The sequence below is a fragment of the Toxorhynchites rutilus genome, chromosome 3 (assembly GCF_029784135.1).
Source record: "Toxorhynchites rutilus septentrionalis strain SRP chromosome 3, ASM2978413v1, whole genome shotgun sequence".
Classification (NCBI taxonomy): Eukaryota; Metazoa; Arthropoda; class Insecta; order Diptera; family Culicidae; genus Toxorhynchites; species Toxorhynchites rutilus.
The window spans coordinates 58606266-58624625 of record NC_073746.1 but is presented as its reverse complement, the minus strand read 5'-3'; the positions used below and the strand labels follow the sequence as shown (position 1 = coordinate 58624625).

Genomic DNA, 18360 nt, shown 5'->3' with positions numbered 1-18360 from the left:
TCTTCCAATTTATAAGACCCGTAATAGTTGTATTTTGTCTAGATATTTATCGGTGTTCTCATTATCTGTTCCTTCTCGGGGTGTCGCTTCCTTCGTACCCACGGTGGCATAATTTATGGACCGAAGCGAGAAGGAAACATGATAAATTTCTCCTAATCCCTTTCTAATGCCCGATTTCAGACACTCGAAATTGTGGTGTGGTTTCTCGGCTAACCCCTCGATAAGGATCGGTCTGACACGAGCGGCTTTACGCGTCATAGAATTTTTCGTGTCCCGCCGTAATGTTTTCCTCAAATTTACAACACACACACTTACCGTCCCGTTTTGGTGATGATCATCTCCGTCCCGAGCTCGTTAAATTTATCCCACAGCTCCTTTGTCTCCAGATGGCACTGAACCGGTCGAAGATCGTCGGAATTGCACGTCCCGACAATGGTTGGTCGCTTCTGTTCAATGAGACAGACGAGCGAAAAAAAACGCAAAATTGAGTTCGCTCTCTTTACCAACGCCGATAGATAACTTACCGATGCCGGTTCCGGTGTGAGTCGCTCCTCGTCCGACACACTGTTCGGGGTAGCCGTAGCCCGCGAATGTGTATTCCGGTCCTGTCCGGAGCGGGAAGCTGCCTCCTCCGAATCCGAGCATTCTTCCACGTCAACGTCCACTTCATCGTCAACTTCCGACAAACGGTCTACCGAACTTGGGGGTCCTGCAAAAACAACGGCAAAAAAATCGAAATTTAGCCCCCATTAGCCACTGTTATCTAGTCGTCAATTTGCATATCTAATTCGCACTCACTCATGGCTCGACCCCTACACCGTGCAACAACGGTAATTAATTACCCCATTACAGCGCCGTTATTACCGCATGTTCGATAAATCAAGCAACGGTGCAAATAAATTCATGTCAAACCAACTTTCCAGCCTCGGCCGAGTTGGAGGCCGCTTCACACCGAAGGAATTTATTAATTTACCAGATAAATTAGGCGTGAAACAATTAAAATGTATTATAAACAATGAAGGTATGCTCGCGCAGAACCCACGTTAGCCTCGGAACGTCAATCCAAATTAAGGTTATGTAAACATCGTTAGCACACGCACACACACCCGCACACACAAACCCATATAAACACACGCAATCGATGCCCGGCCCTGACCACTGCTGCTGCTGACCAGGTGCTCAAAGTGTGGTGCGGTCAGGAGGAAAAACCAACATTCGAACCAGCTGATGACTTCCTGCTTCCTGTCATCATCCCCACCCATCCCACGGAACCAAGAAACCCCATCGCATCGCGAGACAACGAAGAAAATTAGAGTGTGTGCGGTTTCCAAATTGAGGTTAATCAAATCCACCATCTGGCAGCGCGGGCGCGGGCGCTAACGCAAAAGGAGCTAATTTGAATAAAACACCACACACACCAGGCGCGCGCACGCTGGAGATCGCTTCTAATGTCCCTGCGTAATTATAGACTTGGTACCCGGAGTAGATTTTCCCGGAGCCCCCACAGCAGCTGCGATCAGCGGAAGACTCAACGCCGGGATAAACGGCGTGTAACAGCATAGCGCAGCGGAGACTGTCTGTCAGAGTGTGTGTGTTTGAGAGTGTTCGCTGATGGATTGCACCTCATCAGGAAGTGGAGAGAGCCTAATGGCGAAATAATTGAGGATCCTTGGCCAACAGCAGCAGCAGGAGCCGCAGAAGTGGCAGCAGTTGTGTTCCGTTGGGGTGTCGAGCATCACCGACCGAACAACGGCGAAGATTTTACCACCAGACGAGGTGGATTCGCGGGAATGGATTAATTTCGAATTTTGGGAACAGATGCAGGATTTCCTCCTCCTCCTCCTCCACCGGTGGAAGACTTTAAGTCAATGAAGACGGATAACGGTTGGATTTTTTTTTTTAAGGTTGAACGGTTGGATTTTGTGGTTTTGAAGGACCACAAAAGGCTCAAATTCGTATCGATAACCAAAAAAATCGAATATTTTTTTTAAAAGGAGAAAGCTTTTGAACTTCGTTATGGCTTTTCTTTCCGATAATATTCAGCTATTCGTTCAAAAGTCATGCAATATATGTGCTGGGATATCAAACTGTTAATTAGTAGATAGTTGAGCACAACAGTTCTTTTCATTCAATTTAATATATTCAAAATGGGAAAAGCGCTGACACATGTGGGGTCGTAATCAATTTGAATGGGATAGTAAAATATCTTTAAATAAAGTGCTTTTTTGCAAATTCCTGGAAACGTCCGGTGAAAATATGAACAAAGAAATCCCAAAATGGTCTTCCTCGGTATAAAGTTCGATACATTCAAGACAGAAGAGTATTATAAATTTATTCTTATTTACAGTGTTGGAAGTAACAAAATATGAACGATTGACATCATTCGTTTGAAGTGATGATTAGTGGCATATAAACAACAAAGAACTTTATTATCCCTAGATAATGCATAATCAATCGGTAGAAAAGTTCGTATAGAACTCTGTCGGTATATTATCGAAGAAAAAGAGAGTGTATCGAAATCGGGCATTAGAAATTTACTTGCATCCGGTACCGTGAAAGTGGCAAAAACACCAAATGTTTTTTGAGTTGTATTAAATTAAGATAATTATGGGGATACCGTTCTGAATCACATTTCGGACGCTTAAGGCATATGATGCAGAAAACAGGTCTAAAATTTATGCACAGGTATTATTTGATTGATATTTTTAATAAATTAGTTTAATATGCTTTTAAGCTTTCTACTTTGGTAACTATTTGATTGAAAACATAAAAAAATCATCGAATAAAATGCTTTTCAAATAAAGCGAATAAAAATCAAACTTCGGACAATAAATCAATTTCGGACACTTTATTTTGTAAATTTTTGAACGAAAATTACATTACACTTGATTATATTTTATAGTCAACTGCGAAACACTTACCAAGCAATCACAGTAAACTGTTAACAATGATGAGAACTAATGAAACACGGGAGAAATTTAAATATTGATGTACGGGTAAATTTTACTTGCTCACGCTACGCAAACGTCAAACACAAACGATATTGAGTAGTGTAGATAGATTTTTGCCGATTATGTTATAATTCAAATGTAGTTCTCATATAAAATGAAAGTGAAACCAAGGGATTACTTTAAAGAAGCAATTGTGATATTAATTTTATAGTTATATCATCAGTGCATTAAGCATTCCAAGATATTGAAACAAGGTGACCGAAATATGATTCAGAACGGTATGTTTTGTTCCTAGGTGGAAATTTAGATGCTGATCGTTTCTGACGTAAATCGAAGCTAAATCGAATATTTCGATTGCAGCGCTTTCGGAAAACATGAAGAAATACAAAACGTTAGAAACAGAGCAAAACGGGAGGAAATCCGGGAGTGAGGAGGACCTCGCAAAACCCTAGTCCACGCAGATCACGTTATTCATCGTTTGGCTCAATCACATTCCGATAAATCTTGCCGAGTAATCCAGGGTGGATTGAGACTTCCCTTTTTCAGTGTTTCCAAGTAGATTCTAGCGGATTTGGCAACGTGAGTCCGAGCGTTGTCATTCTGTAGCATCAATTTTTCGCGTATCGAATCGTGCTGGGGTGTCGTTTTTCACACAGTCCTCGACTCAATCGCTTCAATTGATTTTGAATAACGTCCCCCAGTGATGTTTCGGTTAGAGATGGCTTGGTGGGTAATTCCCAATACTGGAATAGCACTTCTTACATTTGACACAGCTTCTCATCGAACAACGCAACCAATTCGAATTCTTAGATGGTTTTTGACCAACCTTCAGGCGGACTTTAAAGCGACGAAACAATCACGGCACGTTGTTTCATTTAGAGCAGTATCTCCGCAAACGTTTTAAAGCTCTCGATTCGCTTCAGCCGCCGTTTTCTTCTAATGAGAGAAGATTATCAACGCTTCCCGCGAATGACGATTATTTAGCACAAAATTAGACATTCCATACAATCAAACCCCAAAACAAAATCATGACATGTTAAATCGATTACCATATGTATAGGCTTGGTTTCTGACGTTTCGAATATGTCGACCAGTCGACCTATTGCTGGAGCCATCTATTGTCAAACAGCCGGAAAAGCCTAACCTAAATGTTCAATGCTTTGAACCTAAATGTTTAACCACGACAGCGTCACAATGTTCCCTTTTTCTGGAATACGGTCTTGTCTCGATAACCAGGTATGTAAATGAAAAACCGGAATTAGCAAAAACGCATACTAGCTTATCTTCAGAAGCAAACACTCAACGGCTTGAGTATTTCTTTGCCCCTGAATGGGAACCACATTTTTGTAAGAAGTTTAGCGTTGCTCAGCAAGTGCGTGTCCCATAGCTTCAAACGCGGAGTGATCGGTTGAATCAAAGTCTGATGAGTAAGCGCTTTCCAAGCAAACGGCTCAAGCGGAGCATTATTATGAAGCATCATAACTTTGTGTCACATTTTTAAACGTTTTTAGCGTTTTGAATATGAAAAATTATGGCAATTTGGCGGGGACTTTTTCGAATATAAGTGCAATCTGTTTCGTTTCACGTTCGAATTGATTGTATATTTTTTGTAATAAAACAAAAACTTAGAACAGAATCTGGAACACACATTTACGAAACCAAAATCTGAATATTGTTATCGGTGAATCATCAGAATATTCTTTCGATCAAACTCAAACTTATGAGTCTAGCGAGAGTCTGTAGAGAGAAAAAACCTAAATCGTTCAATCTAAACATCGGGTGTCTTTTCACCAAGTAGATGGAACTGAAATGGCATCAGATTGTTACCCAGCGGCTGAATCAAAAAAAGGTTCTTCTTCTGAGATGGCTATCCTATCATGGGAATAGGAGACCTTCTGCTAAGCACATACTGTCTCTGAAATCTAAATTTATAAGCAACGACTGTTAGTGCGTTTTTAGACAATCCGGAAAATATGAGTATTAAATATGCACTGCAAAAGTAAGAATTTGATTTTATTGACATACAGTGTTGGAAAGAAAAAAGTAAACAGCATTACACAAAATACTGTTTCATGATTTTATTATATTTATATTTATTACAATTGTAGGGATATAAACAAGCCATTGTTTGTATTGATTTTCAAAGTTATATTACTCCAATTCATTTTTATTTCAAATATCAGTGATTCAGCTCAGGAAATAAAAAAGTAAATAGTATGAAAACAAAGCAAACAAATGAACCGATACTCGTGGATAATATATATTAATGTTTAGAATGTCCTCCATCGTTCTCCATCACTGCCACGAATAGTTTGGGCATACTTTCGACCAAATTATGCAACATTCGTTGACGAATCGCATCCCACATTGTTTGCATACCCGTCCTAAAATCGTTGAGGTTCCTTCTCGAATCCAATGGAATTTATTCATCTAGTATTACCCATAGATGCTCAATGGGGTCAAGGTCTGGGAACGGGGGTGGCCACTCACGAATTTTAATATTTTTGGACTGGAAACAGTGCTTCGCACCTTCGAGGTATGCTTGGGATCAGTGTCCTGTTGGAAAACATAGCCATTCACCTGAGTGACGGCTTTAAGTTTTTCTCCAAGACGTAGGATTCACCAGCCATCTTTCCATCGATCATGACAAGATTACCATGGAATGGGTAATCTTGTCATGATCGATGGAAAGATGGCTGGAAAGGAAAATGGCAGGTAAAAACAGCCCCACACAAGCAGTGATCCTCCTCCGTGAAAAAATCAGGATAGCAGACGCTCAGACTTCAGGCAAGGAGTTTACTGACGTTTCTTCGTTTTTTTAGCTCAAACTTACTCTCACTGATCTTGTTATGTTAAAGCCCAACTCTTCCTGGATCACCCTACGAGATTTATCGGGATCCGATCGAACCAAGCGGCGGATAAGGCGATCTGTGTGAACTGAGGTTTAACGATGTCTTCTACTTCCGGATTTCCGCTCTACTATGCCCAGCTTATTATTATTATTTTTCACGCATTTCGCACCGCTCCGATAGAAATACCATTTTTTTCCGCGATTTCACGGTAGCTTACATTCGCTTTCATTTCGATAACGATCAGTTTTCGGAATTGCACCGACTTTTGGCCCATCACGTAAGTATCAAATACATATGCTCAATATCATTTAATGTTCACATAGTTCGGCAAGATCGGTAAGATCGAATGACCAGCCTTGTTTTTATTTTTATTTTCCGACAGCAAATCGACAGAGCTCACGTAAATCGCGTAAATATGCGTGAACTACCAGTATAGCCGTATTTGTTGCATGAAATTATTCTGAGAAGATTAAGTAGGGATGATCAAATCATCTACTTTGTTGTTAATATTCGATTAATCGTTACTAGTAGCAAAAGGTACCAGTTGTGTACTCTTTTATCTCCAATACTGTACGAACAGCATCTAGCGTTAGATCATTCCAACTCCGCACTACATTCTTGTGGACTACATTACATAAAATTCATTCAAATTTTTCGTTTGTATCGAGATAAACAACCCCCACAGTCACTAATCAAAACCGATCGAGCCCAAAATGCCTGCGGGCGCAAATCATGCCGTGAGTGCTGCGGACGCAATTTTGACATTCAATCAAAGCCAAAGCCGCAAACGGGGCCGCCTTGGGGCCACACCATTAGACCGCTACCGTTTTGCCACTGTTCTCGCGATAGAAAGTTATCTCACCGCGCCAGGTGAGTGTGTGATTAGCGCTAGTTAACCGAGCGGCTCAAGCGGCTGAAATTGGAAAGAAAATTGCACACTGCGGAATTACATCTCCTAAGCGCGCGCACTTTGGAGGACTTGTATGTCCAGGGGGGAAAGCGAGAATTAGCGGTGAACCGAGCAGCAAAAGGGTGCCCGGTCGATTGCATAATTGCGCCCCAATGACTGACTGACTGACTGCGCCGCGCGTAATTGAATTGCTCCCAGGTTCGCTCCGAGAATCTGACCCAACACCGGGTGGAGACATAATAGTAACTCATGCTTTAATGATGGCGATAATCTATATTAAATTAATTTATACGGCTTGTCGCGGTACCGGTGACATATGCGCGTAGTTGCGACTGGGATTAACACTCGCCCTGATCCCACCCAGTAGTGCACATCGATTGAAATATTTCAGGGGTCTGGTAATCCCCGCGCTTTGATGGCGCGGCCGTAAATGTTAATCAGTATGTGGCTTTCATTTCAGTAGCCTGTATCCACGGCGTGGAATAACAACACACAGTGACGCGCGCTAATCAGCAAGCTAATCAGCAAACAAAGACACATTGCGGTTTACGCGATGATTTGTTTTCCTTCCGCGGCCAGTTTGCGAGCGTAAAGATGAAAATGATAACTAATTAGGCCTAATAATCAAAACACTGCCGCCGGTGGTGGCGAACAGACAGTTCCTCCGAATTGCTCCGGGGCGAGCTCATGTCATGATAAGGGTGGATTGCGCGACTCTTGGCGGCGAGTCATCCTTGTGCTCGTCTGATCGTGGAGAGATAAATCAACAAATATGTTTTTCACGGGATTTGCCGCGCTGCCGGAATGCGTTGCGCCAGCTTACGGTACAATTCTCACAATCTGCCCCCCTGGGCTATGGTATGGGCTGCGGAGAAAAATTTCCCCAAACCGCGTGGCTCTTCCGTTGCCTGTTTGGCAGGCAGGCTAATGTAAGCAGTCAATTGTTGTAAGTGGTGCGAACAATTCGCACTTTATTCACGTGGGCACGCGTGTGTACCCAAGCACACGTACCCACACACACACTGAGTGAGAGAGAGGTAATTATTTGGCATAATTTGCGTGCTAAGCGCAATTACTCTTCGAGGTCGAGCAAATGCTCCCTTGGGGTGTTCAAATTGTGGAACGATTTGAATATTTTAAATCGGATTTTTCCAACAAACAACCAAGCGTCTCCAGCCAAACAGCGATCATGTTCAATATGCAAAAGTAAGCTTTTAACGTCTCACTTTCGACGATTGAATAAACTTCCGATTCATCTATGCATATGGGCAATCTAGCTCTCCCAAAAACCGGTTTGTTGAGGTCTCTCTTTCCCATATATCATCGCTCGGAATAGGTTACCACACATTCGTGTGGAACGACTCGTGCTATCAGGTGTCTCGCGCATTAGATTGCGCGCGCTTTCCGAACTGATAGCACATTATCATCGAAATCATCGTTAATTTGGATTCGATTAGTATAAATAATAGAGGATAACCCCTCATTATCAAGCGAATCGCGCTTCGAGAAGCCTGGGAAAATCCGCGTATCCGCGTGAGCGAAAGCGAAATCGGCATATGATTTCTCAATTTGTTAGTCGCTTATCATTCATGTATTCATCCGCATTCCGCATTCCTTCGAACTGAAACATCCCCAAAATCGTGTGCGAAACGCACACTCACCTACGGAAAAGGGATAAAACAACATCGCCTCCCGCTCCCGGAGATTGGGCTTCAAGTGCGCATAATTGGACCTCTGAAGAACCCAAAGGTTGCGGCTGCGGCGTCGGAAGTATGCGTATGCTCGCAACAATAGGCCATCAACAAGGGTGAAATCCGACTCCAAACACAACTGTGCAAACGGAGGATTTATGACTGATTTGTTATTGTTTTTTTTTTTTGCGCCGCAGTTCCGTTTCGCGCGGGGGTGGAAAACGCACAGGTGGAAATATATCGATGCTTCTTAGTCGCGCCAACGACGCAGCGTATTGCATCAGCCAGCAAATTTTTAATAGATGTTAATTTACGCTTCTGACGACCCCGCTAATAAGGGGCTGAGTGGAAAAAAATGTATCGATGCAGTGTTTTGTGCAATTGTTGGTGGTTTGTTGGTTGAGTTAGATATTGATTAATGTTAAAAGTTAACTATTTTGACAACCGGCCGTGTTTTCGGTTTCTCATGATGTACAAGCTGCGTACTTGTGCAGGCAATTCAATATTGCGGAAAGTGATAAAAATCTAATAGGCGAAGGCTTCGATCGAGGGCGTAATAAACTTGCGAAACAGCGTTTCACCTGCAACATGGTGGGTGCAATACCGAACACCTTACGTATTATGCTCGCTGTGTGCGTATCATACAGGAATTCAGCCTTGGTGGTAGCTAAGCATTTAAACACGCGAAAAGAATGGCAACTGTCAACGTAATTGTCTGTAAATATAACTTGTAACAAAATGACCGATGAGAACGGGTATAAACATTTGTAGTAAAAAAGTTGCATGTTGAGAAAGCTTGGTGCAAAACCAAAACACCGCTTTCCATGATCATCTAACATCAACGCGTCAAGATGCTCAAAACGTTGAATGATCATCATCTTCCGCAAAATATGGGTACACGTGCGGGAAATAAAAACAAAACGAATCGAATTTTATTAGCCTCAATTCACTGCTCTCTGGCCGAATGTTGTTAAATAATTCATCTAACTAACGGTGCCGTGTAAAGCCAGAGATTTATCTTACCGCTGATTGGTTGCTATCAAAATAACGCAGCAATTTGTGGTGAATTATATCAGCGTTCGTACGATCGGGCGGAAGGTTGCTAGGTAAGGTATCCTAACATACGGCTGGGTGTGGAACTATGATATTAGTATGACGTTCTGAATGATACGTCGCTAAGGTCCCGCAGTTTGTCATCAGATGGTTCTAGCAGTAAGTGCTGGTCGATTCCGCCATACTCAAAACCCGAATAATTCACTATTGGAAGAGAACGATTGAAAGTGAAAAATTTGAAAAACCGATCAAAATCGAAACTACCAGTTTTTTGTGTAAATAATAAATTAATGAGTGTTGACACCCCTATGATAAGATCCCTCTTATTGAAAGAAGGTGTTGTGAATAGTTCCGAACAGGTGTATGACACAATTCTCGCTATCTCATCCTACCTACCGTCACCGCCTATCTCACTATCCCTCTGCTGTAAAAGCTCATCATCGACATCACGATTTGTCAGATGGTAGTAAATTGGTAATTCGCGATGGCAGTGGTATGGTGTCGACGTCTGGTGGCAACTTCGAATTAGGGCCATAATTTGGGCCCCAAACTCGTTAGTGTAATCTCTATCAGATTACAAGACACGATGCCGGTTTTCAAATTTTAAAATTTGAATGAAAATTTTCACATCATGTTATTTAATTATTTGAAACACGTATTTCTGACTTTCATTCAACCATATGGCTATACAATTCCTACATTGTTGCTGATTTTTTTCATTATAATAGAAAGTTTTCTTCATAAACAATTTTCGTATAAGAATTTTTCACCACCTGCAAACAAAAATGTTTTTAATTTAAATAGAATACTAATTTGATATAGATAAGCTAATTTTCACTCATAGTTTCAATTTTGAAAACGTTCATTCCGACTGAAAATCAGCTATTCTTTGACGCTCCCCTAAACTATTAAACTAAGCTCAATGCCGTCAACGGGGATCGCTGTTTTGAAGAAAACAAATACTTCTGACGTTTGAGATGTTGACACCAAAAACATGGCGGGTTCCATACAGCTGGTTCCGAAGCTTTAGCAGAGTGAAGTGGGGCAAGACTAGGCAGGCGGAAATAGGGCTTACGACGTAAACATTTGAACCAGCAAACACTATACTAGTTTGATAGGTCATCAAGCCATCAAATAAAACGAGTTTTGATGTGAGAGTACATCTAACCGGACTATATGAGGGTGGTAAAGTGAAAACCTAAACAAAGAAAATGCAGTAAAAAAATGGAAGATTTCGAATTCTTATAACTCGAACATTTCTCAATAGATCGGAAAGATGTTTGCATCAATTGATAGGGAATATTTCTACGCATCTATCACAATGAATAAAATGTTTTGTTTCATGAGATAAACAATTAAACATCTGTGAAATGTTAAGCGTTATCTAAACGCCCTACCTGCCACGTTCTGATTGGTCCGTTTTACGGTTTCCCAACACAGACTTTAAAATCAATGTACCTGTGGGAATCCGCTTTGCAAGTACAAGCAAGTGGAGGGGGGGGGGTTATTTTTGTTATATTTTTTCGTGAATATCAAAAGTGTAGTGACGTTAAATTAATTTATGGTTGCAATATTGATCATACATAATATAAAGCAAAATCGAAAATAAGAAATTTACTCGGAGGCTAACTACATACGTGTGAATGGTCAGACATCATTTTATTCATCCAATACCAAACCCTTTTACCACTGAGCCAGTCATTACAAAAATCAGCGAAAGCATCAATCGCTCAAAGCCTCAATGCAAATGAAAGAGATATCAATACCATTAGGGTCATTTTGGAATTAATCAAAGAGAAAGATACTGAAGTACTCGCCAATTGTGTTTTGTAATACAAAATACTGTATGAATATATTAAACACAAAGACCAAGTTAGGCTAATCATATTCTATGAAATCTCTCGTAACACCAAATCACTCGCTGGCTTAAGAGGGAACTTGAACTAGGGTAGAGTCGTGGATTAATTCGAAAGAGCAGCAATTCTCCACACGAGCGATCCGTAAGTTACCAGAATGATGAGGAAAGGTTGAGTAGATGAGAATAGAACCCTTTTTGCAAACAAAAAACTCCTATTTTGACCCAAAAACGACGGATGTCAATTCGCCTTCCTGATTCCTACGATAAAAGGAATTTATTCAGTGGATGAATTTATCAACTCAAATCAATTTATCAACTCAAATCGATCACGTATCTTGTAAGAAATACGCATTTTTTCGAATCCACGTCTTTCAAATTGAAGTTTAAACTAAACTTTCTTCATATTTTCAACGAATATGCTTTAAAATATTAAATAAGTTGTAAAGAAAGGGTGAAAGGGTTTCTTAAATCAAAGTAATTCCAGAGCGTATTTTTCCCGAACAATTGTCATATCTAAAAACAGATTAAGTCAGAGAAAGTAGCTAGTCAATCCTTCTCCGTTAGGCAGCATTGTACAATTCAACCATTGAAATACATTTCCAAGCCACAGAGTTATTTATGACCTGGGCCTTACAACTTCACTTCAATTGACACTCACGTCACTCAATAATGATCCTTTCGCCTTTCAATTTCATGCAAACTCATACAAGTTGAAAATAATGCACAATAAAGAGAACATCACTTCACCTTCGTACAGTCTCGTTCTTCTTCACGTTCATTTGTTTCAGTTATCAAATAATCAAATGAAAATGAAGGGCTCCTATTTCGAATGGAAATTTATTGGATCTCGAACCATTCTCACTGAAACTAATGAAAATTACGATGTGAAAGAATGTGCAGTATGCTATCAGTGCTGGTTTAAGACTAATATGCCCTTTTTTTTTTTTTTTTGAAAGACGGTCCGGGAACATCCAGTTTGGAGAAATGAAATCGAATGAAACTTTCAGACAAAAGCAGTGATCGTCGTTTCACATGTGGAAATGAAAGTGACATATAGCCCATTCAAAAGATAATGAATAGGGCAGTTTCAATCGTCAATTGAAAGCGTCTGTTTTAAAATGCAAAGGAAACGACAGAAAAACGAAAACGAAATTGAAGAATCGATGTTTCAGTACGCGTATTGCATACACACAATCGAAAAATTGAAATTGGCTAAAGAGAAAGGGAGAAGTAAAATAATCATTTTCATCATTTAGTTTCGGAATTGTCATGTCCTGTTTTTGATTTTTTTAATTTTTTGATTTAATAGAGATTCAAATGCGTACTCTATCTCATTTTGAGAAATTGGATTCGACGCTTCGGTTGAAGCTATTTGAATGGGCTTAATGTCGTCTCAAAAATGAGAAAAATTAATTAGGACACAGACGAGCCAATTCAAGCCTGAAATTGACGCACGATCAGTAACTTGTGACTCTGCGCATGTGCGTTTAGGAGAGCCCAACTTTCTAGATCGAAGATGATAGTTTGTTATAAGTTGAGTCCCGGAACCTAATCGAAACGATGCACATATTAACTACTAAATGGAAATCAATCGAGCAAAATGAAACTCCACTGCAAAACATTTGACGACCGCAACTTTGACAGAATGTTTTACACTTTCCTCCGAAATATATTGATGAAGGCTTTGTTCAAGGTAATTGATGAAGCAGAAAATGATTTTTTAATAAGTGAAATTTCGTACCTATTTCAATTATAACAAAACGTTTTTATTATTCAAAAAGATGCAAAAATGTGGCTCCGACTAACGATTTCCAGCTAATTGAAATCGCATAGATATGACTCCGGACATCAATGTTTAAAAATATCCTTCCTACAAAACAAGGACACTGTTAGAACCTGGTTCGCAAGAGAAACGAAACATTAAATTGCCCTAAAATAGCCAAAAAGAGAATCAAAGCAAACAAAACCCCAGGGAAGATCAGCACGTAGCTTAGTATCGAGCCGAAATGGAATCGAATTATTCACGCATCATCCAGAAAACATGGGGAAGGACATTCGGAACGTAAACCAATATCGATGTTTAATTTTTATGTTTGTTTGTTTTCGGTAAGTGTAAAAATAAAAGCAAAGAGGTGGTGAAGACGATTCTCTCATTCGACCGGTGGTAAACCAAGTGAAAACTAATAAAATACATGTAAATTGGAATGCGAACTTGCTTTTACCCGTAAGTCGGCTTGTACCAATGCGCTCTTAAGCATTTTGTTTGGCCATTTCTAATTCATCATACCAGACCAGTTTATTTTTTCTGCTTTGTAAATGCTCCGTGCTCAGTGCATCAAAAATGGCTTTTGTGAAGAAAACTACAATGCTCATACATATCATGTTTGGTTGAAGTTTATAGTCCAAGCCACTTGTTAACTTCGGTTCGATCTGTTGTAAAATTACACTAATATTTAAATGGTTTAAATGGTCACTCCGTTGATCTCGGGGTAATGCAAAAATAAGGCGATTCAAAAGATTGCTTTCATCGTCACAAAACTTCTGCCAAAACATAAAAAAGCTATAGTATCGAATGAAGCATTCTTGAAATAGGAAATAAGAAGCTTTATTCATTCTATCCAATTTTTAACTATTTGAATGTAACGAACCGAAGGTAAAACTAGAAGCTATCCATTAGAAAAAAAAACTAAGACGGACAACTAGAAGAGACAAACAAATTCCATTTAACTCCATTGAAATATCAATACACACAATTCGTTTATGCAAATTGAAATTATTATTACACTTTTTCAGATACGCTTTAAATTCGTACTAAAATGTATTTCATCTCAATGGTTGGTAGATGAGAAATGGAAAAGAGTTTTTTTTAAACAAATGGCGCTTCCGAGACCACTTTTTTAGCGTTAACAATTCCTCCGCTTCAAATTTACCCCTGATTTGGGCATTATTTTGACTCGATACATTGTTTGTACAGTTATTGCAAATTTAAAGATGCATAGAAACGCCTAAAAGCCTTTTTGTATCAGCCTAAATCGATTTTTGAAGAAACATGATATGATAATGAAAGCATTCAATAGATGTACAAACATTCACAAATCATGTTTATTAACAAAATTTCACTGAAGCAAGCAAGAATTTTTGAGGATAAAATATTGAATAGTTCACTTTTCCAAGCGTGTGTTTGAACTTGTCAATCAAGAACATATTCGAGGCATGATATTTGACAGACGTATGAGTAATTAACCCGTGGCCGAGTGGTTAGCGTCCCACACTATCATGCCGGGTGTTCGGGTTCGATTCCCGTTCTGGTTGGGGGATTTTTCGTCAAAGAAAATTCTTCCGGCTTGCACTGTGGTCACGCGTATTCTAGAGCTTGCCACTCCAGAGTACATTCAAGGCGTGTTATTCGGCATAGAAATCTCAACCAAGTATTAATGAACGACGCTAGTTAATGAATACGTTGAGACGGCAAAAGTTCCACAGGGAACGTTAACGCCATTCAAGAAGAAGAAGATGAGTAATTAAAACTGTGTTTTGAAGGTACTGGCACTGCAAAACGTTAATGCCATTGAAAATAAAAAAATCAATGTACGAATCATAAGTGCTTATATGAAAACTATGATAATACTTTCAGCACGTGAAATTTCAAATCATATTCCATATTCCATATTCCGATTTCGTTGATAAACTCAGAATGTGTTGCTTTGTGATTATTACTGGAATACATAGAAAACGTGTTCTGCGGAGAGAAAAAGTGCTTCAAGCGACCTCGGTTTCCTTTTTCTCTCAAAGGGTAACAACATTTTATCAACATTTTATAGTGATGCTGAATGCCATTAGTGAAAAGATATCGAATAATGCAAATATCAGGAATTGAATGTTGTCATGAGATATATCTCTAATGATTCAATCTGGAACAGTGTTTTGTGAATTGTCTAGCAGACTAACAATAGAAATATTTATTCATTTGAAAAGACTCTTATGAAATCTCAATAATTCAGCAACAAATTGCCATGTAACAACGAAAAATTTGGAATTTCACATCAGGTCCTGACAAAGGCAGAGAACTAGATCATTGTTCATACATATTTCAAAGAAATATGGTTGGCAAATTATTTTTGGAAAGCCAGGAACATGAAACATTGTGAAACTTAAATATAATGACAATCAATCAATCCGAATATATCAATCAAAATAAAACCTTCGAGAGCCACCGCAAAAATGATAGTTATAAATTGGCATTCTGAACTATGATTTTCATTCAAAATTTCAGCGCATATTTGCAAGATTTCTCATTGAACGTTCACTTCGAATTCAACGAGAAATTAGAGACACAAACAATACGATCAGAATTAAATATTCAAACCAAATTGTAAATTCAAATCTTCCGCTCAAAAATTTCTCCAAATGTGATAATTTGTGGGAATATAAATCGAATCAAATGAGTTCAATAGCCGAACGGAGGAAAGTTCGTCACAAGAGCGCGTTCACAGATGAAATTTTGATGGCGCTACTCCCGACGGCTTGCTTCGTTAAGTTGACTAATGTTGAACTGAACAATTGCAGGTATGGAATGGTTCCCCCAACTTTTCAGACGCAATATTGATTAGATGCAATGTCCTGGAAAAAAGGTAATGAAGATGGTCGAGCTTCGAGCGACATAGCATGCGCTGCCATAGCTATTTCGCAAATAGTGACGTCAGTCGTTGTGTTTATCTTTGATTGCCCTCCGCATCTATGTAAAATTGTTATTTTCAGGAAATAATTTATCAATTAAAAACGCACATTTTTGTAAAGCTCCTGCTGAATATGAGGTTAATGTGATAGCGTGAAGTGAATATTTGTGAAATCACGTCGAAAAAGACGGATAAAAGTGATATTTCCATGTGCCATTTTCACTCCCCCACGTTCATAGAAACAAACGAAGTTTCATCATTTTACCGTTATGAAGTTGATATTTCGAAGGTTCTCAGTGTCGGTGTGTATGTTGTGAGATAATAATCGCCGAAAATGTTACTGCTTTCGAGAACTAAGTATACGACTGCTCTCTGGACCTTTTTACCACATGAATAATCGAAATAAGTCACGATATCATTGTCATCTGTTAAAAAAACAACCAGTTGAATGATTTCATGAGAATTTTGACTCAAATTATCATGAAACCGTAAGTACTTTCAACATTGTTTTGTTTCTTCCATATACATTATATATTGAATGCAAATAATTACGACACGATATTTGGCTTGCCAATACAGATACACTTCGCCTACTGCTCCACCTCTATATGTACCTCATTGGATTAGATGTGCTTCTCAATAACCTAATCAACATTATATCGTTTGAAACATTTTGAATAAAGAATGGATCTCAAGAAAACGAATTAAATTCGTCGAAATAGTCACTCCGGTAGAAAATCTGATTGACTGACTCAAAGTGAACGCTCTTTGAAAATTTAACAAACAAAATCCTGCATAATCGAAATACCATGTGTCATGTAAGGTTTCTCGGAAGTTTGATCGTTTTATTTATCCAGAGCAAAACTATTTTTTTCTTGAGAAACAAAAATCGCTCGAAGTCTCAATGCAAATCAGAGTGATTCTAAGAATTGTAGTTAAAGTTCCAGAGAGCTTATCAAGAACAAAAAAGCTGAGGCACTGTCCAAAGGGTATTTATAACTTTAAAATCACTTCGAATTAATGAACTAGATAGACCCTATCGTAACACCCAAAAACTTACGCTTACGAACTAAATTCTTACAACCTATATAGTTTTTTTTTTTTTGAGTAGGGAATCGAAAACAAACTTGCCACTTACGAAAACTGCTTCCAGAGGGCTCCGGCTTGCGGAACCCTCCCGCAGTGCCATGATTGCAGCGATCGAAAAATCTGTGGCGCCCTTGGCGGCGGTAAGGGCGGCCGCGGCCGCAGCCTGCAGCGCAGCAGCCGACGCCGCAACGTTCCTGCTATTGGCGGTCATACTACCACTGCCACTGCCGCCGTTGTTATTGTTCTGTGTATCGAGCAGCATCCTTTCGTGCTGGACCAGCTGCTTTCGGTGGGCTTCCGCTGCCGCTGCTGCTATCGTTGCCGTATTTCTTCTACTACTGTTGCTGCTGTTACTGTTACGACTACCCGTACTACTACTGCTGCTTCCACCACTTAGCTCACTAGATAATTCGCGTTTTCGTTTTATTTTCTCAATTTTGACCACCTTTCAAAATACCACCGCACACAGCGAAAAATAATCTTAAACTCGAACGGAAAATCTGCTAGGCCGCACAACACCACGCACCGGAAATGTTTGGCCAGTTCAATTGAAATCGTGTTCCTGTTTCACCGCAAGCTCTGAATCACCATGTCACACACCACCGAATGTCCACCCAAAAAACAACGCACAATAATCGTCTAGTTCTAGCCTCACTATGCGCTCTCCGAAGTACCGACGGATGTTCGACAACGGTTCCGTGCACGCAATGTTTGCTTTACTTTTCCTCAGCGCACCACTTCTCAAACAAAAACAGCGGCTCGCAACAACAAAAAAACTGGTCGTCACTCCAAACGATGGAACAAACTCTGGATGCGAAGAGAAAATAACCCGCTGTGTGTTGGAGATCTTCCACTCTCTTTCTCGACACGACACGATCTGTGTACGAGCCTTCAGGCGAACAGTACGAAACTAAACTTCAACTATCGCTCGAACTGCCTTTCAACTGGTTTCGTAGGCCACACTCAGTTGTTGTTCTCTTCCCTCCTCCTCGTAATACACACGCACGCAACCAATACTGTCCAAGCAATCGCTGAAGCAGAGGACCAAAAGAGAACTGATCCGGTTCTGTGTCTCGAAGTCAAGCACCAAGCCCAACGTATCGTGCGAGCGAATGCAGTGACAATGAAACAATGCGTGGCACAACAAAACCAGTTTAGGGCACAAGCCACGCCCTCCCAGCGACAACCAGTTGCTCGCTTTGTAACACACACACATACACACACACCCGTGAGTGAGTGTACAACGACAGCTCGGAACACGATCGCACAAAAGCGAAACC

General features: G+C 39.9%; 1 protein-coding gene across 2 annotated transcripts in view; it reads right to left on the bottom strand.

Moving 5' to 3' along the window:
* The window catches only part of LOC129778003 (T-box protein H15-like), a 79821-nt gene extending 61709 nt beyond the window's left edge, over positions 1-18112 (bottom strand). For both annotated transcript variants that reach the window (XM_055784626.1, XM_055784627.1), the window contains exons 1-3: positions 17123-18112; positions 525-709; positions 316-446 (exon numbers count right to left, since the gene is read on the bottom strand). In XM_055784626.1, coding sequence (XP_055640601.1) covers positions 316-446; positions 525-709; positions 17123-17342 — 536 coding nt within the window. In that variant the 5' untranslated portion in view covers positions 17343-18112. The remainder of the gene's footprint in view (positions 1-315; positions 447-524; positions 710-17122) is intronic.
* Positions 18113-18360: the final 248 nt, after the last annotated feature.